General features: G+C 46.5%; 1 protein-coding gene across 9 annotated transcripts in view; it reads left to right on the top strand.

Annotated features, from left to right (window-relative positions):
* LOC135385316 (AMP deaminase 2-like) overlaps positions 1-26,836 on the top strand; it is a 51,954-nt gene that overhangs the window by 9,251 nt on the left and 15,867 nt on the right. For 2 of the 9 annotated variants that reach the window (XM_064614564.1, XM_064614561.1), the window contains exons 1-4: positions 20,236-20,561; positions 21,667-21,808; positions 22,861-23,041; positions 25,099-25,137. In XM_064614564.1, coding sequence (XP_064470634.1) covers positions 20,281-20,561; positions 21,667-21,808; positions 22,861-23,041; positions 25,099-25,137 — 643 coding nt within the window. In that variant the 5' untranslated portion in view covers positions 20,236-20,280. Of the gene's footprint in view, positions 1-4,367; positions 4,497-16,000; positions 16,242-20,235; positions 20,562-20,587; positions 20,673-21,666; positions 21,809-22,860; positions 23,042-25,098; positions 25,138-26,836 lie in introns of those variants that run through there. The other 7 variants (XM_064614567.1, XM_064614565.1, XM_064614566.1 and 4 more) reach the window with 6 other exon arrangements.

The raw sequence follows: 26,836 nt of genomic DNA, 5'->3' as shown, positions 1-26,836 counted from the left end.
GGCGCACGCTGAAGGACCCTCAGCCCGGACTGATCATTGTGACGTCGCTCATGATCATTGTTGTTTCACGACGTTAAACCACACGGATTATCAATTCCATCAAGTTTTGTTGTGCCGCGGTGCTCCTGTATGATGCGGGTTGGTTCTGCGGCCCCCCCCCTTTTTTTTTCGCCAATAAGGCGCGGTGTACATACTTGCGGCCACTACGTTTCGCCAATTCTAAGATGCGAAAATACGCCCTTTGGTTGGCTTAAGTGGTTGGCCTAGCCACGTTTGATAAAATCACCATTTCATCTACCAGCTCGCGTGGCTCAGTGGTTAGCGTACTGGCCATGTCACGTTGAGACTGGGAGGTACCCGGGTTCGGATCTCGGAGCCGGCTGTGCTATCAGGTGTTTTTGCTGGGTTTTCCCTCAGACACTGTCAGACATATGTCGGCACAGTTCCCTTGGAAGTCGGCCCAGGAAGCACATTCCCCCAGAGCGTTAGTCGTAACGTTGCTCACCTTTGTGAGACCGACAACGGCGAGCTCTTTCACCACCACCATTTCACCTGCTTGTACTGCAGTAGTTCAGATTAGTTACCTGTACAACAAACTGTGAGAATAAAGTATGCGATTACAGCATAGTTTTCGAAGTGCGACAAGTCTTTTACAAAATTTTCACGTGCCTGACGAAACCAGTTTCTGAACCCATATGTCACGCCGTGGTGCGTTCTTTCGGCCGCCCCACCTTTCTGAGATGAGCGACAGGGAATATGATCCTGAGATCCTGTCTTATTAAGGTACATCGGAGAACAAACAAAATAGGCTCAAACGTTATAGCTGGTAGGCGGACAGTGCGTTCACTACGAGACGTTATTGATTTTCATGTAGCGGGAGATGTTTCCGTTCCTGCTGTTACGAGCGAACGCCGTTTTTACGCTCAGATGCGACTTGAAACGTTAGCGTGGAGCAAGTACGTAAGAAAACGAAGTAAGCTGCCGTCGGATGAAGCGCGAAGCACAGTCAACGTATGGTGCACTAGATCGAGTCAACGCATTGGGCCGGCTGAACTCAGCGAGCGCGCCACTGCTGTGTTTCGCCGTTGATTGCCGACCTCGTCTAGGGACGACACCCAGTATTGTGCTCCACAGACATCCCAGGTAGGGTTAGGCCCCATATCCTCCAAATGCCCATTTCCACCGACGTCCCAAATCAACAAAAAGCTCATTTGATCCAAAAAAATGTTCGGAGGTTCTGGGCTTTCGGTTGATCTGGGCACGCGGGTGGCAATGACCCATATCACCCAAATGCTCTTTTCATCCGAGCGCCCAGAACCACCGAAAGCGGGATACTTGAAAGGACACGATTCCCCTGCTTGTCAGGGAGAGGAGGAAGGGTGAGCGGTTCTTGGGTGTGCAGGAATCCAATCCTGCGACTGACTCAGAAGTGAAGTTTGCAAAGGAAAGGTATTATTGATGTCGATCGCGTTCAAGAAGTGATCCGATCAGAACAGAGATATTTTCCATATGAGTGACTGGGGTCCAGGCACTGTGTAGGTCATCATAGTGGAAAGCGAATAATAACAAAGCGCCCACTTCACAGGTCTCGAAAAAGGTTACAAAAAGGACCTCCTCCTTTACTTTTCTTGTATGCTTTCTGTTAATACAGTTCAGACGTTCAGAAAACACACTATTAACGGGCTGAAACAATCCCTAGAAAAAGCTTGCAAACAGCATGAATGCATGAAACCAACATATCGTCTGAACTGTCAATCTCGACAGAAGGCGCTTAAGGTTTGTGTGTTTTCCACCGTCTCGCTATATGTTCCAGCTACAGAACATACCACTCCCACCATGCTCTTTTCCCGTGACTCATGACGCGGACCTCCATGACCTTCTGAAGATAGTGCTTCTCCCGTCAGCAACGTGCATACCAATAAAATTCATTTTCGGAATATTTCTCTGTTCAGATCACTTCTTGAACGCGATCTCATTTGTACACACCGCGTGTCGTGTCATTTCTATCCAACCACGCTCAAGCTTCTTTAATATAGATCTCGTGCATCAGCTCTTATTTTTATATTAGTCATATTTGTTACATCTCTAAGAATTATTAGTAACCAGGGGAACAAAGGGAGCTGTGCAAGTCAACGGACCACATACACCATGCTACAGAACATTTCGAGCACCGGATGAGCAGCAGCCAGGCACCCACGTGACCCTCTCTGTTGAGTTGCAGGACGTACAGCTCGAAGCAGAGTTAACTGGAACGCCACTTCGACCACCGAATCGGGAAGAGAACCACCCTAGCGGCGCTTAGGAGAAATAAAGGGAAATAATGTTTCCACTGTCCTACTTATTGCGGACTAGGGAGGGTGGTCATTTTATGAAAACACGGCCTAGCGCTCGGAAATTGCTAGGTCGGCTCCGGAGCTGGATCACGTGACAGTTGCCACCCGAACGTGAGTGCCAGGGATCTGGCGGTTTTAGGATCAGGATCGGGCTCGCCTCATCCCTTTTGAATCAGGGCAGAGTTCGTACACTTGGATCACGCTAGGGGCATCGCGGTCGCCCGTCTTCGGGTTCCGTCGTCTGCTAAATCACGTGAACTTCGACGTGCGGGCCAATGAGGCCACTCGCCGCCGTTGCAGTGCGGATTTGACGACACCGGATATAGTTGGGCAACCCGCTGCTCGATCGTTTCGAGACCGGACGAAAAAAGTGCTAGCTGGCAAATTCCGGGCGCACGGAAAGTGCCACGCGAACATGCAAGGTTGCTTGACTGCTCGGGAGCTGGCAAAAAAGAAAAAAAGGTGCCATCAAATGACCACCCGAATTCGCCATTGTGCTGCGAGGGTATCCGCCTTTGCATGAGTTGTTGACGCGGCATTACTTTCCACGGTGGTTATCATCGCGACGTTTGTTTGAGTTTGAGACGATTATGTAAAGGTGCCCAAGCAGCACAATGTACTGAAAGTTGAGTACAATAGGGGTGGACGGGTAGGTGGAAGGCCTTGAACAGACTCGTGAAACTAAAGAACATTGATAAGACACATATACCGTCCACCCCTATTGTACTCGACTTTCGGTACATTGTGCTGCTTGGGTGTATGCTGGCCGATACCACGCGGATGCGATGCTGTTATCTCATTGATACACGCAAAGCAACTCCAATAAATTTTCCACTAGACTCCGTGCATCCTCATTTGTTTTATCACAAATCTGTAAATGTCCCACTGAGCGAACGCGACCACCTTCGCGTGTATCAATGTAAAGGCATCGTATCTGTGCGATATCAGCCGGCATACACCTTCACATAATCGCCGCAAACACAAACAAACATCGCGATGATAACCACAGCTAAGGGCAATGCCGAGTCAACAGCTCATGGCAAGGCGAACACCTCCACAGCAGCAGTGGGACAGTCGAAACATGATTTGCCTTTATTTCTCGTAAGAGCCGCTAGGGTTGCTCTCTCCCCGAGTTTAGTTCCGCCAGTCGAAGTGGCGTTCCAGTTAACTCTGCTTCGAGCTGTACATCGGATTCCCGCATACTTGGGAATCGCTCACCCTTCCTCCTCTCCCTGTTAAACGGTGGAAGCATGTCCTTTGAAGTATCCCGCTTTCGGTTGTTCTGGGCGCTTGGATGAAAAGAGCATTTGGGGGATATGGGTCACTGCCACCCGCGTGTGCAGATCAACCGAAAACCCAGAACCTCCGAATATTTTTTCGGAGGAAATGAGCTTTTGGATTGATTTGGGACGTCTGTGGAAATGGGCGTTTGGAGGATATGATCTGCTACCCCCAGGGTTAACCCGGTAGAGCCCTCCGATGCGACAGTCGCGCGCGGGAAACTGCCAATAGACTGACCTGACATACAAATGCAAACACGGGGTGTTTCGTCGTGTCTGCCCTGCTGAGTCTAACGGCCGCTAAAATGTGGCCTTCGTTCGCTAAAGCGACTCGGTCAGACATCGAAAATCAACCCGTGAATTTGAGTGGTTAGATGGTGATGTTTTTAAACACTGCATATCATATTTCGAAACAATCGAGCATTCTCATTGAGTTTCCTTATTCTCGGGTCTCACTGCATTCTGTAAATATCGCCCGTGCACTGTCATTAAATTTTTCCTTATTTCGAGAACGTGAATTTCGAGATCGGGGATTTCGCGACCGGGAATATCGAGGTCCTTCAACCGCCGAGACGCAAAAATGACATCGGTCATCAGCGCAGCGACATCGCCGAAGAGCGGGAACATGTCCAGACAAGTGACCATTGTAGCGGTCAGAGCGGCGGTTATTGCATTGCGCATGATTAATCAGCTCGCCTTGGAGAAGTTGCAAAACGCCCGTGGCCTTCCCTTCGTCGCCGCGGCTGGGGCGCGTCACTCGCGGTAGGCTGTTGGCGTGCTGCCCGTGCTCGGCTCATTTCAATCCCGTCAGTCGCAGTCCGGTATCAGTGCGAGCAGTTCGTTGCGCCCAACATGCCGCAGACGACGAAGGATCCCTGTGGCGGTATGTACCTGACATGTAGACAAAACATTGTTGCTCCCATCTGCGTTCGCGCTCGCGTGTGTGACCGCACATGTGTTTGCTTGCAAGGAAACAAACTGCGTAGCGCTTTGTTCTTAGCGTTAACGTTAACGATGACGCGACCGGTTCGGGTGTTCCACGACGGGTAAATTTGTCAGGTTATATTGTTTTCTGCTGAACGATTTCGCATGTTGGAGTGCCTTTTAAAGTGATGACGTACGCTGGTGACTTCTCGTGTTCTTGCGTAGGATTTGTTCACTGCGCAGCTGATAGGACCGGTGGTGCGACGTGCAGGAACGATATTTCGAGGAGTCGTTTTTGCTCCTTTCTTACTGCAGTTGTGCATTCGTATCTATCAGAATACACACCTTTTCTAGGATGACGGCATAAAAAGGTTGAAGTGCCGCTAAGTGTACGTGGCGGATTACGATTTTGCGTTCCTGCAAAAGGGAACATGGACCGTGGTTGGACGAAAGAAAGAGGGTACCTTGGAACGCAGATATGAAGCTTTGAAGCAACTTGCACTCGGAAAAAATACTGAATAACTGTTTACTGAAAACATGAACCGTATAAATGATCATGTTGAGAAAACAAATACTATTGGACAAATTCCACGACATTTTGCTAAAAATGATAAATAATTACCGAATGACAACGAAAGGCCAGTATGTTTCCTCAAGCGTATAATCGCTTCTCCAGCGAGGGAGACACATAAAAAGCAATAGTTCACCTATCCGCAACCCAAACCGGGTGAACTGCATGCGAGCCAATTCTTAAAGAAGATTACCCACCAGAGCAAGAGGTAGGCACTTGCGACTCTTTGCTCATCCATGCTCACTCATCTCCAGCTCAGCTCCTGCTCACTCACTCACTCGCTGCTCAGCTCTCCCTTTGCTCACTCATGCTGAACTCATTCATCATATTGAGCATGAGTGAGCGTACATGCTCATGAGTGTAAACTTTTGTCAAGTATACCACGTTCCTCCGTTTAGCAGCAGCAGGCGCTTTGACCACCCGAATGGGGAGGACCTCGATATTCCCAGTTGCGAAATCCCCGATCTCGAAACAAGGACGACAACAACCTCATTAGGAGATGATGAATGGGGAGTTTCATCATCAGGGGCGATACCTACCGCATTGCTGCATACCCTGTTTAAAAACACGCCATCACTATTTAACCGCTCAAATTGACGGTTCTTCGATTGTCTGTTAAAGTCGTTTTAACGAGCGAAAGCGACATTTTAGCGACCGTTAGGCTTAGCAGGGCGGACACGACGGAGCAGCATGTTTGTTAGTTTATATTAGGTTAGTCTAAGTTCGCCGTTGGCAGTTTCTGCGACTGTGCATTTTGCAGTCAGATAACATTCATTTACAGTAGTTTATTTTGCAACGGGGATTTCGATCACTTTATTTCGAGATACACCCATGAGAATGCCCATCGCCCATGGTGTTGTGCTGCCATTGTAACTCTTCAGGATATCGAGAAGGACTTAATGGGCTAGGTTAGGATGATAGCGGGAGAGGGATCCACTAAGTGGTACTCGTCAGGCTGATCTGCGTAGCGCCCGCTACAGCTCTCCGTTTGCTCACCAATGCTCAACTCATTCACCACATTGAGCATGAGTGAGCATGAATGAGCATGCTCATAAGTGAACTTGTCAGACCTCTCCGAGACTGGGAAATGAGCTGAGTGCGAATTCCACTGCCGTCTGTGCTCTCTGGGTGTCATACAGTTCCCCGTGAAGTAGGGCCAGGACGCATGACCTCCACCACACACACCCTGCTCCAGATGGCTGGCCAATTACATGGCAAAACCAAACTGTCCCATGTGTATTCGTCGTCATTATCCTCCATGTCTTGCGCGCCCCTCGATTTGCAGGTCCCGTATCAGTGCATCACGATGTATGCACTATTCCGGATCTCTTGCGAATTAAAGGAGTCGCGGCGCTTCGTCCCAAGTTGTCCCAGATAAACGCGAAAGACAGTTATTTACATCCACGTGAACCTGCATTCCAAGTGTAGCGGAAGACGACGCTTGCAAAGCGATCTCGTCCGCGCCGTCACGGGCTCGTGGAAACGAGAGAGATTTGGATCTGGGACACAGGACCCGAACGGCTAGTGCCCGTCATTAAAGCTTCCTTTCCTTACTCTACGTTTCTGATTCGCTACACAACTTGCCTGACTCTTAGTTGTTACGTCACGTCGACGAGTAAGCATAGGCTTTCTTTATCTAGGTGGTGTTTGGCAGAGCTCTCTCGGTACACTTTCTTTCTTTCTTTTAATATTTTTTTTTTAAATTACCGTGTTACTAGTGTCTCTTGTTCACGACGTTGGAGACGTGGAGAAAAAGTTGTTGCGCCTTAGATATTTTCGCCGTGGTTCCAGAATATGGCGTAAAGCTGCGTGAGAACATCGAAAGAAATTAATATATGAAAGGAAAATTTCCTTTTTTCTGCATAATTGCCTCCTAGTCAATAGTGCCAGTGCCTGTGTTGTCACTTCAGAACGTTACTGCGCACATCAGCTGGGCTCTCATTTGCCGAAATACTGTTAGCGTTAGCCGATATAGCAGAAATAGAAGTCGTACAATGGTTGTATTAATATTAATATCGATAAAATCGATCGTAGAGATTGTAGTTGGTATATATAATACCTTCCGGTATGTCGGACTCCATTTACAGTTACGCTCGACGACATTTGCTATCTGCCGCAGGTCGAATATGATGCGTGAGAATGGCGTCGACAGCTTTCGAATGTCTTCTAATATAGAGGAAGTTGAAAGTTTGACGTAAAAAGGGAATTGGCGCGTGCAGTTTTCTTCCGTGATGCTAAAATAAGGCTCCTATGACTTATTTTTGCCCGAGCCCCTCTGCGGGGTACGGCCTTGAATATTTGAAGAACCCGCGGCGTTTGAAGTAAGTTTTGCTTCTATGTGACGATTTCCGTCGCTGACAAGAAACATACTTGTACACAGTCGCTACGTCGGCGCCGATTTCTGCTGATTGCATGACAGCTGATAACAGAAGGTGTGTTGCGGTCTCACGCTGCCAAGAATGAATTTCCTCGCGACGTTGGTGGCAGCTAGCAGAAGGGATGCAGACTGAGTTCCATAGAAGATCGGAATCAAGTGTCCTTCCGGGGTCATTGCGGTTCTCAGGTCGCATGTTTCAGGATAGTGATTCCGGGTTTCGAGCAGCTCAGATAACTGGGAATATGAGACGCTGACTTGGCTATTGGATGTTACGTTGTCGAAACGTTGTGTGCGCTTCATTTTCCTGGGTTTTCCTCAGACGCTTTCAGACATATGTTGGCACAGTTCCCTTAGAAGTCGGCCCAGGACGCACATTCCCCCAGGGCGTCAGTCGTGATGTTGCCCACCTCTGTTAGGGCGACAACGGCGAGCCCTTTCAGCACTACCACCACCCCTCTTCATTTTGTGAGCCGACAACAACGTTCACGGTACGCAGAAATGATGCATAAAAGGAGAACGGAGGACACTTCTTTACCGCACCAGCGGCATGGCCGAGTGGGCTAAGGCGTCCGCTCGTTGGTGGTAACCAAGGTCGTGCTGAAGACTGGGAGGTGGTGGGTTCGAATCCTACCGCCGGCTGTGCTGTCTGAGGTTTTCCCTGGGTTTTCCGAAGACTTTCCAGACGAATGTCGGCACAGTTCCCCCTGAAGTCGGCCCAGGACGCATACTAATCCCCCTGTCCCCCGCTCCTTCCTGCGGTCCTCTCTCCATCTGTCCACATCTGTACGCCGCTCATAGCCACTGTTGCTTCGCGGCGCTAACACCCAATCAAAAAAAAAAAAACTTCTTTACCGCGTAACATGAACGTATACTGCATCCAGAAGCTTAGCCGTTGCGCAAAATATTTCGTTCGGGCATTTTTTTCTGAGAAAATTGGTTTGCAGGAGTGGCGATCTCTCACACCTCCTTCTGGCCCGCTGTTGCACCCGATTACCGAGCACTTTTATTTGCTGCCGACTGTGATGGGCAAAGTGCCTCCAAATTGTACTTAAAGTACCAAGTACCTAGCGTAAGTAGTACTTTAAGTATAGTACAGAGTACCACACTGCAGATGCTCTTCAAGTAAAGTACAGGGAAAGTACTTCATAGTACTTATCAAGTACGTTGCCAATGTAATTTCAGTACGCAAATGTATGGAAAGCGCAATACAAATCATTTTTATGATTTTATGATTATATTTTTATGATTAATTTTTATGAGAAGAATTTTTATGTGGCTTTATCATTTACAGAAATGTAGTTTATATGTGACCATTTCAAAATGATAGAATGCAAAAATCAAAAGCGTGTGCGCCTTTCAATCTCTTACTTACTTAATCACGTAACACGTAAAAGCCAATCACACCTTGTGAAATAGAATGGTTACTAACTGCCAACGGTGAAAACAATTTAAAAATGCACTAGAATCATGTATTGGAAGATAATAAATGATATTGCTGCCTATCACAGTGTCATAACACCCGCACAGTCCGCAACGTCCGCCTGCAGAAAAAGAGGGGGGGGGGGGCACCTTGCCCTTCCACCCGCCCCCGCCGGAAGCACTTTGCCCCACTTAGAAAAAATCCTGGGAACGCTCATGGTTGTCAGTATGTAACTTGCCAACATTTCTAGCCTGTCAACGATGGAATTTTTCGCAAAACGCTCTTTCAAAACACAGAAATCATTTCTCCGTATTTCATGAATTTCGCCTGCAGTCCCAGTTTGCAGTGCAGTCCCGCACTAACGAATCATTTAATAAGGAATAGCAAGCCGTTCATTCTGGCTGACCTTTCCTGTGGAAATAAATAGATCCTCCCCCAGTTTGGTTCCCCAGTACTTGACGGGAAAGTCCGATAAGGCTGTACATAGTACACAATTCGAAATGTACTTAAAGTAAAGTATACAGTTGCACCACAGGCCAAGATGTCGATGCTGAGTACTAGAGGAACTGCGGGTCAACGATCTCCTTGTGTCAATGTCTTTCTGCGAGTATACCAACATGAGATGTACATTGGCACACGTTCAAAATGCAGCACCGGAGAGCCAGGTGGAAACAATGTGGAGACACTGATGTATGGGTTGTGCGCCTGAAACAAGTGCGAGGCGTGCTGAGGGAGAGGTTTCTGTAGGTGGTCACGTGGAGCTGAGTATTTCTTGGCTGCTGAATGTGTTGCCTATACAGTGGCGTTCCAATTCTGACTGCGTTTAAATAGCGGAGCAGTGACGTCTTAGTATACGAAGGATATTCTCACCGCTTGGGGGCCTCTTGCAGCTCTCGTGCTGCCCCTTGAGAACTGTCACGTGAGATATTGCATTACCAGGGTCCAGTGAGGTCTCGCAGCTCCGTGATTTTAACAGATCATCGTTGATGTGGCGTCAGTATGATTTACACCAGCTGCGCGTCCGCTAGTTAGTGGTAGCCAAGGTCGTGCTGAAGACGGGGGTTCGAATCCTACCTCCGGCGCTGTGCTGTCTGAAGTTTTCCCTGGGTTTTGCGACAGACCTTCCAGACAAAAGTCTGCCCAGGAGGCATACTAACACTCCTGTCCCCGACGCCTTCCTGCTGTCCTCTCTCCATCTGTCCACGTCTGTACGCCGCTCATAGCCACAGTTGCTTCGCGGCGCTAACACGGAATTACAAAAAATAAATGAAATAGAAATCTGTATCTGTGAAGCAATCCGTGAAGTGTCTCTTCGAAGCCAAGTGTCGTTTATGTCGTGCGACTAATTGCGGGGCTTGGCCCTCTGCCGTCGAGTTGGCGCATATCCAGGTGAAATCCCTCCAGGAACGGAATGTGGGACGACCGTGAAAACACATTACACCAGCAGGAATGTTTGACGTCATGCTGTTCACGTAAACACTGTTGCACACAGTGGAAGGAAGAGAGGGGGGGGGGGGGGGACGCGAAAAATTCGAAAACTATGTTTAGTAAGTAAAGCAGGCAGCACTCGTCGAATATTTTTCGAACAGTGGCCGAATGGTGAATACACTATGACCAATAATGTCACCAGAAATCGACCTCTGGGGGAACCAAGCTTCCAGGGGGGCATGGGCGCTGTCACGGAGGGGCAAAAGGGATCGTTGACCCCCCCCCCCCCCCCACACACACACACACGATTTTCAGACACGTAGGGTTTCTGAGCCAATACAATGCAGTTGCGGGCGTAAAAATTCGGCCAGAATGGCAAGCACTCTGTCCTGGCCCCCACCCCCTGGCCAAAATCCTGGCGGCGCCCATGGGGTGAGGGGAGGGGGTACGTGTATATGAATACATGCTTGTGGGTGTAATTGGTAGTCGATCTGTATTGGGCAATCTAAGAAATTTCAAGGGGCTGACTATGACTGTGTGTCTCTGTGCATGGGGTGAGGTTAAGTGTGGAAGACCACTTGACAAAGTCCACCCATGGACCAGCAATAAGGTGGCTCTCGTAGCTTTCACTTCCAAAATGCCCTTCGCAGGAAAGGCCACGTGCGTCTCACGCTGGGACGCTGCCCCCTTATTTGGGAGAAGGATAAGTGAGGTCGTGGGGTAAGAGAGAACCTGTGAAGTTGCGCAGACTACTGTTGACCCTCTTGCATAGCGTACAAAGACTAAAGCCCGCGCGGTTTCACCAACGCCGATTAACATTTGAACCGACATCAACGGTCCCTTAACCTGACTCTGACGTTTAACTCTGCTTCACCAAGGCACAGTTTCACCGTTAACTCTAAACCGAGATCAAGGGTTGCTAAAACTTTAAGTTAACACTGAGATCTTTTTTGTTACAAACGAGTGACAATAGTTACAACTTAAGTGAGAATTGCTCCCTTTATTAGTTGATCTCGTTTCAAACGTAAGTCGGCGTTGGTGAAACCGGGCCTAAAGAGAGTTATTGTCACTGAAACATTCATCATGCGTCACCAACTAACGTTTGTAAAAAGGAATTGAGTGTCAGTAACTTCAAGTTTTAGCAACCCTTGATCTCTGTTCAACGTTAACCATCGTTGGTGAAACTGGGCCTAACACCTCCACTTTTTAGCTAATCTAATCGGTTGAATAGCGAAATACTTCGCATTTAGAGCTTCCTTTGGTGATGTCCCGAAATGTCGACCTTTAAGAACCACCGTTTCAAATCCCAAATGTTCAAAATCCCAAACGGCGCTAGCGTAGCGTTGCGTGCGTGCCCAGCTGTGGGGAGTCCCCCAACCGCGTGGTGAACTGTCAAAAAACAAACTAACCTAACCAAAGTCCAACCATTTCTGCTGTTCTGATGTGGCCGCCATGATAAGCCTAACGCTAAACGGTCGCCAAAAACCTGGCTTTTATATTCACGACAACGACTTATAAAATCACACCATATCCTGATATCTGCTCCACCATCCCCGGTCTTCAGCGCAAGCGTGACACTCCCGCACCTGTAGCCCTACAACTCGCTCTCCATTTTCTGCACTCCACGTATCAGAACCATCGCCAGGTATACACGGACGGCTCAGTCACGGCAGACAGCTCGGGTGCTGCATTTTATATCCCTGATAGTGACTTTCAGCAAGCCTTTGTCCTCCCATACCCAATGTCTTCTATGGAAGCACCTGTCGGTTCTACAGCACCTGCTCGGTCTGCTGGCTGCACAGTGAGTTGTTCTGACTGACAGCAAGGCTTCACTGAATCTGCTGCTCTCGTTTCGCCCCAGCACCATATGCACTCTCCACACGCTCATACTGCAAGCTCTGATACCACTCGCGGCAACTGGTCATTCTGTGACGCTTCAGTGGATCCCGGGACACGTAGGCCTTCTTGGTAACACCCCTGCAGACACAATAGCAAGAGACGCAACATCTACCAGAGCTCTCCCTGCCACCCCTCTGCCACTAACGATCTCTGTCTGCTTCCTGCACATTCGCCGGCGGCGCTGTGTCCGTACCCGGCAGTTCCGAGCGGACTCTACCTCATATCATCATTTCGTACGTCTCATAGACCCCTGCAGGACTTTACTATTGCCTGCCGCTGCAATAGAGCTGAAGAATCACTCCTCCACCGTCTTCGAATGAATGTTGCACGGGCACCCTCACTCCTGTATAAAATGCGCCAGACGAACTCTCCCAACTGCGCAACTTGTTGTGTGGAAGCCGACGTCGAGCACTGCCTCCTATCCTGTAACCGGTACCTCTCACAAAGGCTTGTCCTCCAACGCCACTTGCGACAACTTGGCTACCCGAACGTCTCTTTGGCCACCCTTCTCGGCCCGGTCCTGCACAACCAGGGGGCAGTTACAACTGCCCTCTTGAGCTTTCTTCGTGCCACCGGCCTCTCGAGTCTCGACCAGCGTCTAAGGCCCTTTTGTGTATCTGTCCGTGTGTATGTGCGTGTTTCTTTTTTCTCTTTTTTGTTTCCGTTTCCTTTCCGTTTTTTCGTTTTCCTTCATTTTTTCTGTTTTCTTTCTTCTTTTAGTTTCCTTTCCTTTTTTTTCGTTTTCATTCTTTTGTTTCCTTCTTTTCCTTCCTTTTTCTTTCGTTTTCTTTCTTTTCGTTTTCTTTCCTTTTTTCGTTTTCTTTTCATGAAAGGAATAGCAAGTCGGTCTATGCCTGACTAACCTTTCCTCGTTTTTTTTTTTTTTTCAATAAACATATCCCCCCCCAGACACATACACCATATACTGCGAGGTTTGTCAGTAATGCGTATTATTCGACAATATCATTCCGCCATTCTTGATGTTACAGCTTTAATTTAGAAATCTAGGATTTTGAACATTTGCTGGGATTTTAAAGCGTTGTCTCTTAGCGATGGGATATCGTGGCATCTCCCTCCTTTCATGGGAGGAAAACGCGCATAGCTTGAAGGATGGCGCATTAGTATAGCAGGCATATATCCATCTCCAGCTGTCAAGAGGCAGCTTAAAATTTAATCCAGAACCCTCCGTGCTTCTATCAGTTTACTATACGGTGTGACCTGCTAGTATATTACGCTTCGCTGTCATATCGATGGTCTTCGGTGCTCGGAAAATTCATTTATGAAGCGATGATATCATCTGTCGGAGTCCTCTCAGACTAATGATATTCGACACAGCGAAAACCAGGTAAGCATAAACCAGGCTTAAACCTTTGCATTATTTAGTAAAATCTGTTTAGGCAACTTATATGATCGTAATAAAGCATGGGGGGGGGGGGGAGGGGGTAATGCAGTCCATGCATCATTGGAATAACTGCAATATCAAAATATCACGACCGCTTTGTGTCAACGTATGGGTCCTGCTCTACTCACCAGGGCCTGTTTGCATAAAAGTTTAGTACGAGTCTCAGACTCAACCTCAATAGCCTTGGCAGTGCATGTGTGAGAAGCTGTTGAGATTGAGTCTGAGACTGGATATATGCGTTACCAAAGCCGTAGTGAAAATACTGTAAAAGCCAGTTCCCACATACAGCGCTTCGCTTTATAGCGCTAGAAAATAGCGCTCAAAATCTGGCGCTGTTTTTCCGGTTGCCGTTCTCACATACTACTGAGCACAGAGCGCTATCCTGCTGCACTTATGGGATATCTCGTTGCGACGTGATGCACCGGTACCACCGCGGTTGTTTACCGTCCACGCCGGATATCCGTAGCATGAACGCGGATGACACTTTTGATGCTGTGATCGCGATACCGAACTATAGTAACCAAACAGCCATGAATTGGCGATGCACGGGTAGATGAAACTCGTGGCCATTTCACGTCGTCGTCATCGCATTGCTGCTTCGAGTGATCCGAAGCAAAACACACCCCAGCTTCATGGACGTCACGGATGAAAGACTCTCACGATTGGTTAACACAGACTCACCGCTCATTATAGCGCTAGAAAAGTTGACCGAAGCTCTACTTCGACAAGAGTGGCTTTATAGCGGTTCGCAGCAAGGCGAGGAGGAAAATATAGCGAAATTTTCTAGCGCTATGTAGGAAAGCGCTATATGGGAACTGGCCTTAAGAATACTGCAAGAATACGCACACAGAAGCCAAACGATTTTCAAAGGCCGAGCACCATATCCCACATTCGAAGTTGTTCGCGACCATAAACCGTCGGATTTAAATTTTGCCTTTGCGAAGATGTACACGTGTGGCGTCATGCTGCTCGGGGGCGTCGGGGACTTCGTGGGAACCCAGTGAAAAGCCCCAAAGAGCACTGCAGCCGGTGCCGCGATCCCAACCCGGATCGCCGTTTTAGATAGTCACTGCGCATGACGAATTCCGCCGGACGTTATCGTGCAGCGCAGTGTAGTGTGCCGGTGTGGTAGAGCGTATAGAGGGTGGTGGTGATGGAACTGCGTTCCGTATAGTCGGCCACGCTTAGGCTGGCAACGTCACGACCAGTGGCGTAGCCACGGGGGAGCTTGCCCCCCCCCCCCCACCTGCCACAGGCCGACCCACGCAAATCGTGCACATCCGAGAAAAAAAAGATATATGGGGGGGGGGGGGGGGTCCAGCATGACGATCGCAAAAGTTGTTGCAGTTACCGGCGTCTTTCTAAACAGCATACTTGAGCTTTTCGAACTACTTCAATTCTCGTGAGGCGGCCTCGCCGCTCAAGACACCCCATATACAGGGTGTCCACGCTAAGTGTGAACAGATTTTTTAAAACAATATATAACACTTTTTCCAAGATGAAATCAATTGCAATATAGCATATGCTAAAGGGCACTCCCTAGCAGGGCATTAGCAAAGTCTAAAGGCAATGTCTTAATTAACTTTCATTAATTAACTTTTTAATTATAAAAGCTCCAAAGTTGTCCCAATGAGAACATCTGTTCCTTTCGGTCACCTGATATCGTAGCCGTTTTCAGAACAAAAATCCGTTCGATAGATCGCCCGCAAAAAATTCGCGAAGGAACGCCATTTTTTTCATTTATTTTGTTCATTGCGCTTCTTAAATGACGCGTCTTTCTGTCACCCCCAGTGTGAGAGGGAGAAACGCACGTTGGATTGGTGCGACCAGTCTCTCGAGCTAGTGTAATTTTTTTTCCGCACTTCAAATTCGCATTAGAAAGACGACTATAGACATCTGACCTCTGAATTTTAGATGTGAACGTTTTAGGCGGGGTATTTCTTTTTTTTTTTTTTTTTTTTTGCGACGCATCATTTTTGTATGTTTTTCAGCAGCTGTATGCAGGTGGCTAAGAACTCATATTGTCGGGAACATAAATGTCCCGCTCCTTGTGGGAATTCGCGGATAACTTCTAGGTTGATACGGAGTGATCGATGAGGTTCTGTATAGTCGTCCTTGAAGTCTTCATTGAGAACGTGGTTTTCTTCTCCATGTACACGGCGGCATCATCGATTAAGGAGGACGTGCCTGCCGGTGGGCAGTCAATGTCTTTCTGTTCGCAAACGGAGAGTAAGAAACTATTTAAAGCAAAGTGGCATACCAACCATGTCCAAGTGTGCAGATGGATGGCCCATTACACTCGCCAAGCATCCGGGGGGAAACACCCTGGGTGGGACGCTCAAAATGATTTCACCTCTGCACCGCAGGGAGCGAATCCCCACCGGTGTGCGGCAAGTCACCGGACTTCGACATCCCGGATATGATGCTGGAGCCAATGGCTGGGACGGGGGTCGAGGGGTACCAAGAAGCTGCGGAGACAATCATCGAACATTGCAGGGAGAAGGCCAAGGTGATGGGCAACGAGATATCTGCTCCCTACGAGGTGCCACATTTTCCCATCGAACTGCACCAGTCACGGAAAGTGATACAGAAGCAGCTGTACACCAGGTGAGTTCGTCATTGTGCGTCAAAAATGTAAATCTCTGTTGTCGAGCACCACTATGTACCGTATTGCCCTCTAATTGAACGAAGTTGTAGAACATATTTGAAAATGCAGTAGACATCTTGTACTTGATCACTTCACAGCAAAAATCACTCGACGTCAAACATAAGTGTTCTCTTTACAAAATAAGAGTATATGTGCTGAGAGAGTGAAAGGTGATATAGTGTAGATCGCACAACGAGAGAAGCTTTGGAACCTTTACCGCAGTATTGTGCGCCAGTGCCGGATTTACAACGGTGGCGGTCCCCCCGGGGCACCGCGTTGTTGAGGCTCATCTGCATGGCCCCTACTGTGCATGGTGCGTATGGATGGAAGTGGGCAAGGAAGCTTAGCGTGACCTACCCGTACCACATTTTGGTGTACATCATCAATTGCAATATGCGGTACTTGATTCATTTATTATCTCGCTGTTGTCAAAAATGCCAGTTCGGTCATTTCTACATACTGGCGCCATTGACAAATGCAAACAACGGCGGTTCCCACCGTGTAGCTGTTCTGCCATAACGTCGAGATATACTATTCGGCACAGTACGTGCCATTGTTGCTGTTTTTATTGTGACGTAGCACAAACGTTATACTGTATACACTCTTAAAAATGAGAGGGGGGGGGGGGGTAATGGCAGGATCGGCTCACCGTTGTTGGCCACACAGAAGTGGGCGTCGTCACGACTATAGCAAAAAAAGAAAAAAAAAAAAAAACACGGATGCAGGTTTGAGGATGAAGGGTGGAGATGCGTAGAGGGTGCATGAGTTCGTCGGAGAGAGCAAAGTGTTAGAGGGGTCGTTGAGCGAGACCCGTCGTCTGCAGAAAGAGAATAAGGTTTCTTGCTTTAGCGGAACGTTCGGCAGAAGACCCACCGGGGTAGAGGATGCCCGCTGGAGTGAGGGAGATGGCCTTCGCGCGCTGAATGGTATGCTCGGCAGTCTCGCAGGATGTGCATAATGGTACAAAATAGGCTCCGCCTCCCGTTTTCAACAAATCAGGGGCAAGAATTCGGGATGATGGTTGACTAGGAGCGTGCTATGTGGTGAAACTCATTTTTAAGAGAGTAGAAATTCTGACTAGATATAAGTGATTTATATATGAGGATTTAAAAAAAACATGTTAATAAAATAAATTACGGGGGGGGCGTTTTTTTGGTGGGACTCCTGAGGCATGCGCCCGGTCTGCCGCCCTTAAATTCGGCACTGTCGTGCACATGTACTGCTTGCGACACGCTTCTCTGAAATCTTCATTCGACGGTATAGCAGGCCGTGTCTGCTTGACCGCACCTGAGGTAGCTGTACCATTATTGTGTTTGGGGGGGGGGGGGGCACGGTTGTACGAGTCTTTTAGTTGGAATAAACAATCTTGCACCACCTGGAGATTTCAGACAGGATAAACTGCGAGCTGTAAATTTCAGACAAGTATGTCGCAAGCAGTACATCCGATATACCCGCGACAATATCGTGTCCCATTTCACATCCAGGGTCGGATGCGGGATGTTTCGGAGGGAGGGGGGGGGGGGGTCTTGTCTTGAATAGTGTTCAACATACATTGACCTAAGGTCAATTGAAGCACTATATATGTGATGACAGAAAATTGTGGGGTATATCCCCTTCCCCCTCCCTAGATCCGCGTCTGCTCGCGTCATTCAAGTGTGCGAACAACAGTCTCTATTTTTCTACTTCCAATTCCCTTGCAGTTCGAACGTTACTTTTACCTCCCCTACCCAATTAGACGGCCACGAGGTGTCTCGGGCTGTGCTCAAGGGAACGTAGATGATTCCAACATGCTATTGCCGTTCGTTGCTTGCATTCGATGATCTCAACACATAAATTGTTATATTTTTCGGATGGTTTGTACAGGCAAGCTATAACCAAAGGCGTAAATGTTTGCCGATTTGCGCATCCTTTAGCGTTGAGTCTCACTATGACAGCATGCCAGTCGCACAAGAATGGTCTAAGAGTCGGTGGCTTACGATATCCTGTTTGGAAGCACGGCTACCGTGTCGTCGCTGTTGATGCACGTGAGACGGGCTCAAGCTACACATGGCCGTGGGAATGTGCGGATGTGGTTTAGCGACAGCGACATCCTGCGAGCGAGAACGTGTAAATTAGTTATCGTGCTTTCGAAAATTTGTCGGTTCATGTGCAATGCATGTCCATCAGCCACAGATACGTCCATGTGATCTTTTGCTCTCTTCTTTTACGCATGCCAGAGAAAAAGAGGACAAGTAAGTCAACCTGTTGCTTTTCCTTGCAGAGCAAATGTGGGATATGTTAAAGAAGTTATCATAGTCGGAAACAGAAACAAAACGGTTGGAAACAAACGTGTGTGTGTGCGCGTGTGTGTGTGTGCGCGTGTGTGTGTGTGTCAGATACGATTTTTTTTCTCTTTCGTCTGACAGTGTGATGCAGCGTTATACTCTAATGTAGGGCATCTAGGCGAAAGGTGCGATGGCGATGGTAGGTGAAGGCGATGTAGGTGTGAATGGAGCTGCAGGATAAGGTACCTAATCTAATTGACGTCTCCTTTATCGCGTTTGGTAGATGCTTACTGTAGCCATATGACAACATTGTAACTAATATAATTCTTTTTGGTAATACTACTACTAATAATAATTAGTATTAAGAAGCAGGGAACATTGTATGCGAAGGTGAGTCAGCGGAAGACGAGGTGAAGGAAGAGCCGTCCAGTACATGTTCACTGAATAAAGTTCATAACAATAACTATAGCAATAACAGAGAACATATTATCGGCGTTGTATTGGCGTGTGTGCGAACGGTGTAACGAAAGCAGCCATGCCCTCCATCCCCAAGTAGCACAAAACGTCGCAAAAACATCTTTATTTGGTCAAATTAGGATAGAAGACGACCAGGATGTCAACGCGACGTCTGGAAGCCCTAATTTATAGTACGCTTATACGACGTACAGATTTTCCGTTTATAGTATGTCTTTGCCATCTCTGTTGAAGACTTATCCTAAAGGAAGACCTCCTGTAAACATCTTCCGTTCACGTTCGCAAGACGTACCGACTTTCGTTTATAATACGTCTTCGCCATCTCTGTTCTGCGCACTGATGTATGTTTGCTTTCGATGGACCTACTGACGGTCTCAAACCAAAAGCGGTAAGAAACACAGACGTTGCGTTGATGGTGAGTTAATACTCCCAGCAATTTCCCACTTCAGTGTTGTTTGTGTGCGTTATTGAAATAAACTTAGACACCTCACCACCTTTTTTGCCTAAGAGGCGAGCAGGACTATCGAGTTTGCGGGAGTTGCTAAGGCAAGCGATGTGTGTTTTCCCTTTGCAAGGGATTAGATCCCCTCCATGCTCTGGTCTCCCTACGCGTACGCTGTTGAGTGGGGCAAAAGGGGTGTCTTCGATTACGGAAGAAAGGTCGCGTGGCAGTGTTGCTTGCAATACTGCTATTAGAAACAGAAAATGAAACGTGTGGTGACGGTGGCTGACGGTGGCATTTATAGAGGAGGCGTTGGGCTGAGGTTGAAGAAAAAGAAGATGCAGATACACCGCAAAGCTATACCCGATTGATATCGACAGGGCTGAATTTTTTCTACATTCAAATATGTGTTCAAATATGTATCTGACATTTTTAGACATCTTCACAACGGTCACAAACACGTCCTCAAGAGTCGGGGAAGAGTCAACTTATGCCGGGAACGTTATGTAGACCAGATTGAAGACGTCTCCTACATGAAAATGCGGTCGTGACTAGACCTTTCCTCGACTTATACGGAACGTTTTGTGCTAATAGGGCAGTGATCCCTTTAGTTACTGTGCACCTACGCCGGCATTGATACATGTAGCTGTTAGGCGTTGCAGGATTGAAACTTATGGCTCTCAAGCGTTTGGGAGGAAACATATGAGCCATAGGCGCTTCGGACATTTCGTAGCAGCCACATCGTGTTGACTGAACGCGCCAATGTGTGCATTTCTCAAGCGCGTACCCGTCACGTGTAGCGATTCTCGCGAACCGGCGATGGCGGATCATGGTGCCGCGCAGCCGGAGGGCGGCAAGGCGGGGTCCCTGCCGAGCGGCCCCGCTGCCGGGCGCCGATCCGCTTCTCGGGAGTCTGTGCGGGGCCGACCGTCCTTCTCACGGTTGCGGACATCGTCCCGCAAGGGCGTCATGTCGCCTGAACAAAGAAAGAACATATCGAGCGCCGGCATGTCAATTTGCGAGTTTCAGGACGAGCCGGACGACGCTGAGAAGTTGCAGGCCGATTACTACACGTACACCCACATTACCAATCATCACAGGTACAGAACTTTATGTTCCGATAACATTTGGGTGGTCACGTATTCTGATCGACTGTCCAAGACATACCGCAGATCAGAGAGAAACGGGCTTCTCCGTCGCAGCCCTCTCAGGTGATTAGCCTGCAACTTCTTTCTTATATTGGCATCCATGCAGCGTTATGCTCAGCACTGTGTGCTCATGCTTGAATTTGTGGAAGGAGTGTGGCATGTGATTGTCTGTTTGTCCTGTTATGATCCCTGTGACCACCTAACTTACTGCGGCAAAGGAGTATTTTATTCTTCTCACTGGTTTATGTTTCACTGTGATGGCCCAATTCACGCAATTAACAGACCGTATAGGGGGATCCGTATAGGGGGATTTGGTACGTGTTCATAGTGAAACTGCAGCAAACGTACATGTTCAAGCGACACTGCAACAGAATCGCTGACTTTCGGGATACACCTGCTTTCTTCAGGCGATAACATTTTGGTTTGTACACACTCGGGCAGGCATAACCTGCCTGGATCTGTTTATAAGAGTGTGTGTTGATTAAATTTCATCAGTTGTCAGTGTGCAGGTGTCCTGTCTACTTCTTCTTAACACTCAGTCGTTATCTTTTGCAGCAGTTTCACTATGACCGATGCAAACCTTTACAGTAGAGCAGTACATGTGGTTCATTGTTTCTAGCTGCCCCGTACTAAGTTATAGTGAATTGATATGCGAGCTTGTTGGGATGTGACTGTTATTCAAATGTTCCTTGATGTGTGTACTTGAAGAAGTTGAAATCAGCGAGGAAGCTTAAGAAAAATAGGATGTGAGAAGGAGCTTTTCTAATGCCTTGTGTATCCCACGAATAATGGGTACCTGATTGCTTCAACAACAGTATTTATTACCCAGTGTTATGGATGTATTGTTACCAAATAGACCTGTTACAAATGTTTGTGCCCTTTTTCTGGCTGTCTGCATATTTAGCACCGAAGCAGTGGTAGTTATGAATGTGTTTTTATTGTCAAATCTCGAAAACCATGGTGGTTGTCTATGCAAAGTGCTACAGAAATTGTGTGTCTTGTGCGAGGGCAATCAAAGCTTGCTAACAGCTGATGATGATGGTGCATTTTTTTGCAGAGCTCAGAAAGAGCTTGAAGAACGCAAAAGCTATTACGATGGTGACCTGACAGAGATGGAAATGCATTGGACGAAGCTGAATGACCTGGACTTCGTACCACACTTCCAGAGAGTTGCCATAAGTGGTGAAGACACTTCAGGAGTAAGCTGATGTCATATTATGTCAGAATCCTTCTGCAACACATAAAATGTGATGCTTTAGAAGGACTATTATACATGGTAATGATATTGACTCAGTTATAGAGGGAAACCTAATAAAATCTAGCTAAAGGACTGTAACGCATTAATGGGGAAAGTGGAGAGGAAAAACATAGGGTATTTATTTTTACCCATTACAGATTTTTTAAATAAAGCTATGAGAACAACATAGGTGTCGTTTTCGCAGCTGAGTTATATGGCCAGGCGGACATCCTCTGAAAAGGAGTATGCAACTACAACATGACTAATTATATAAAATTCATTAATTAACTCTTTAATCAGGGAATTTCTCGCAAAAGTGAGATAGCGGAACGGGAGACGATCCTCGTTGAAAGCCGTTCTACCTTTTAAAAATCCAGAAAAGAGCACGTGCCGTGAAATATCCATCGCTAAGTTTCAGCATGCAAATGAGCCGAAGCTGAAAAAACCGCGTCTCTGGAGCACGTCACCCTCCAAGACGGAGGCTTTTCTGAACGGGAAAGTGGTTTATCTGGTCATCAGATCGGCACTCTAATCATCTCCATCGCTCCAAATCACGTGGCCCTCTGACGTCAAATGAGCGCTGTGCTCACTTCGTTTCCTGTCGCTGCGGTTTCAGCTCATTTGCATGTCAAAATTCGGGGCTGGATATTTTAACGCACTCGCGTGTTTCGGGATTTTTTGAACATGGAATGGCTTTCAACGAGAATAGTTTCTCATTCTCGCTATTTCGCTTTTGCTTTTTAGGTAATTAGTCATTTTGTAGTTGAATACTTTCTTCAAGAGGATGTCTGCCTTGCTGTATAACTCAACCGCAAAACGACATTTATGCTGTTCTCATAGCTTTTTTAATAAAAAATCTGTAAAGGGTAAAAATAAACACCCTGTATGTCACTGTAAAAGGTAGACACACTTGAACGTTTTGTACTTGAATTGTGCAGTGTGTGTTCCAGTGATTTCTCTTCGTTGCTGCACAACTACATTTCGTTTGAATCATTTGAGCTGCTCTCTTCATAGGTACCTATTGAAGATCTTCACCAGGCATCAAAGCTACTTGTGTCAGCACTGAGACTCAGAGAAAAGTACATGGAGACTTCTCAACAGAGCTTTCCCAGAGTAACGAAAAGGTTCCTCGCTCCATTAAAAGGAAAACATCCAGTAGAGCCAGAGACTCCAGACGAAGTTCTAAACTCTGCAGGTATTTGCGAGCATAGTATTATGTCTCGATGATGTGTTTCACATAAACTTATGTTAACAGGACCAGAAAGTACTGCTCTTGCTGTTGATCGTACTGTCCGATTATTGTGTATGTTGTCGTTGTTCAAAATGTTATGCAACTGGTGCCAGTAGGAAGCAAAGAGAATGGGGTCGTGCGGTGGTTAGATCTTTGGAGGTGTATTGACGTGTCAAGGCAAAGGGAGTGACACGTGACTGTCGTGTTCCTTCTGTGCATACGCAACACCACGCAGAGCTCCGCACGCTAGTTGCTGCACAAGGTCTCGCATTAAGGGGGAACCAATCCAACAAAGATGCAGAGAAATAAGGTTATTTATATGCTAAAATAATCTGAATTATCATGATGAAAGGAACAACCTCAGAGTCAAGAGAGACAAAAGGGACCAGTCACACGTAACAGCTTCTTTTGAAGAAGTCAATGATTATGGTGTGTGAAATACCAGTTTCACTGCTTGTTTTTCTGGGTTCATTTGTATGACCACACTGAATTTTTTGGTCAGGTCAGATAGTAGCAGTGCAAAAGATAAAGCAGTGGGTACTGCATGTGTGGTGCCAGCCAGGGAAAATAAAAAAATCTAATTTTTATGTTCCTCTGTCTTATACGAATTATATTTCAACACGTCTTCAAGAGTGGAGGTGTTAGAGTGAGCAGACACAATTTCCTCTTCACTCTGTGTCCCCCACAAAGTAATGTAACACAGATGAGTTCTGCTCATCTGAGTGTATTGTATCCTGACAGCTGATAAAACTGCCACTCAGGAGATTATAGCAGTTTACTTATCTCCAATACTAGAACAGGATCTGCCTCCTCCTGAGAAGATTTCAGTTGAGCTTGCTGCACATTATTTTTGGCACTTCAAATGACATAGTCAAATCATGTCTTCGTGTCTTCATTGACTAGTCATTGTGTCTACAATCCGAATGAATTACAGTGAAACCCGCGTGTAACGATATTGACGGTAATCGCGAATTCCATCGTTATACGGGGTACATCGTTAAACGGGGGCTGACCTAAATAGCGCGTCCCCGAAAGTCGCGCGCCACCCCGCGTGTAGCAAAAGAAAAAGAAACGGATGCTAAAAAAAACAAAAAAACTTGAAGCTGTGTGACATTGCACTGGCTTGGGGAAACAGCGACCAGAACTCGTGGAGGGAACCAGGGAACATATTAGGACAACTTCTGGCAACACTACACGTCACCATTCCGCAAGTCGGCTTCACCTAACACCTGTGTGCTTTAGGAGAAGCTCGCTTTAGAACCCTGTCGCGCGACTCGCGGGTGGAAAGCACGTGCTAGGCCTTTTGAATCATCTCGCGAATTTGAGCAGCATTGGCCAAATACGGAGACACAAAAGCATTACCACCTACCTCTTTCACTGACAGTATTGGAAAATGAACAGTCGCTGTCTATTTTCTTGCCTCAATTTTTATTTTGGTTTAATTCTTTTGATGTGAATTTCGGACGATACGAATTTTTTCCGCTACCCCGTGAGATTTGTGTAATCGAGATTCTACGGTATCTTATCGCGGCGAAAATTGCGGCGAGGTTATGCGCATGGGACAGCATGCAACATCGTTATACGAGTACTCGGAACCGCGGTTTCCATCGCTGTACGCGGGTCGTTTCCCCATAGAAACAATGTATATTTTGACGGTAAAATCATGAACCATCGTTTCACGAGGGATATCGCTATCCGCGGGTTTTACTGTATTTATCTTTCTCCCCACAGAAGAGAAAATAATGGCGTATTGTCAAAGTTAGACTCTGTGACTTCTGCACTTTTTTATCTGCTGTAGCAATGTGTGACATGTATCTTATGGAACTGTGAAAATGATGCATTTGAAATTATGCCATCTGTCTCAGTGCATGTATGTCATTTCTTTGGCCCCAGTGTAACCTCGTTTTTTTCACATTTTGCTTTTTTGCCCAACTATCTTTTGGCTGATATATATATATTCTACTTTGGTACTTTTTGTTTTGCTGGCTTTTTTGTGTGACACGCTGGTTTGCTTCTTGAAGGTCCAAAGAAGGACGCAGCCAAACAGCATAAAAGTAAAGGTACTAAGTTGAAATTTTGCATGTGTAGTAATGGCCCCATTGGACTTTGTTACATCTCCTATGTAGGTTAGTTGTTCCTGAAGCTTTCCTGCATTTTGATCCCTCTTTTTGAAGAAAGGTGCCCTCTCCTTTTCTTCGTGTGACACTTATTTTCCCTTTTACTGCGGGGCAATTTAATCTCAGATCCTTTAAGCTTTGGTGAGGACTTGATAAAGTTTTTTAGTGTTACTAACATTCAGTGATACTGTAGTGTCCCATGTGAGTGAACATATACTGTGCAACTCAAGAAAGGTGTTTGATGGATTGCTAGTTACCTATTTATGCTTAATAACTTGTAATTTCTGCACATGTGTGAGGGGGTGAGTGGGCGTTTAATAAGCTCTGCTCCTAACACAGAAATAAGTTATTGGATACCTATACTTATATTTTTCATCCTAGTCCCATGGAGCTCGATGCACTTAACACACCTATAAGCAAGCACGCAACACATTTTTCATGGGCTCGTAAATACTGGCAATTTTTTTCCTTCCCCATTAAAAAATTCAATCACTGCACAGTCATACTTGATGCTGTTATTTGCCTACAACAGTGCCACCTTGCTAAGTTCAGTGCAGTATGACACAGAACCGAATGAGACCAAACTGCTATGTTACTCATATTTATGATATGGAAGGAAGCTACAATCCATGTGTAACATTACAGCATTACCACTGTATTGCATCATACCTGTGCTTATAATTAATGGAACACCCCTTGTGCATTTTAAGGTACTTTAGACTAATAACTATTTTGCTAATGTAGCAAAACAGTTTTAGCAGTAACTGTAAACAGCAGTTAACAGTAACAGCAAGTAGTTTTATTTACAACAACTTTTTGGCTTATGTTTTCTTGGATTTTCAAAATACTTAACATGCATGTCATGGAACACAGTCAGCTACGTATTTTCCCATCTTGCTGAGATATCAGTGTCGTAGTGTTTCCCCTGAAGTAAAAGGGTTTAAGACTAAGCTTATCAAGTAGTATCATAAGCACAATCATTCATCATTGTTCATAACTGTATGCAGCAGAATCAGTATGCAGGAATGCCAACTATGCTTGTTATGGGTAGTAATTGTCGTACAAGCTACAAAGATCGCCATACACAGTTCCATAAACACAAGAACGACAAGCCGAAGATCACTGAAGAAAAGTGTGTATGTGGCACCAAGCATTTCACAACAAATTCTTTGCAAGAAATCTTGCAAAATATCTTACAGAACCAAACTAATGGGATGTTTGAGGTACACGAAGTCAATTGCATGTAACACTGTCACAGGAGCTTCATCCCATTTGCCATCGTGGTTGTTATGTATGCTACCATGTTGAAAACTTGTGCACAGTTTGTCTGCAATAGCTGTTCTAGACACTTTTTCATGAGGTGGGGCTCATGTGACCTGTCACTACACAATTGCTGGTCTTGATCTTGAATCCTGCAGTAAACACTGGATTCTTTCAGTGAAATAACCATTGGAATGTACGTCAGCCCTTTCTTTTCATTTTGTTTTTACATGCACAATATACGTGAAATAATTCGGCTTCAGTTTGGGCATGTCTTAGCCTTCCTGGAAAATTCTGATCACTGTAAGAAAGCAGAGCGTTTTCTTTTTACTGTTTTCAATTTCAGTCTTTCTGTTTAGTTCTCATGTCAGGATAAGTAGCT

This window comes from Ornithodoros turicata, chromosome 2 (assembly GCF_037126465.1).
Source record: "Ornithodoros turicata isolate Travis chromosome 2, ASM3712646v1, whole genome shotgun sequence".
In the NCBI taxonomy this organism is placed as follows: domain Eukaryota; kingdom Metazoa; phylum Arthropoda; class Arachnida; order Ixodida; family Argasidae; genus Ornithodoros; species Ornithodoros turicata.
The sequence above is the reverse complement of the archived record's forward strand: the minus strand, read 5'-3'. Positions and strand labels throughout refer to the sequence as shown.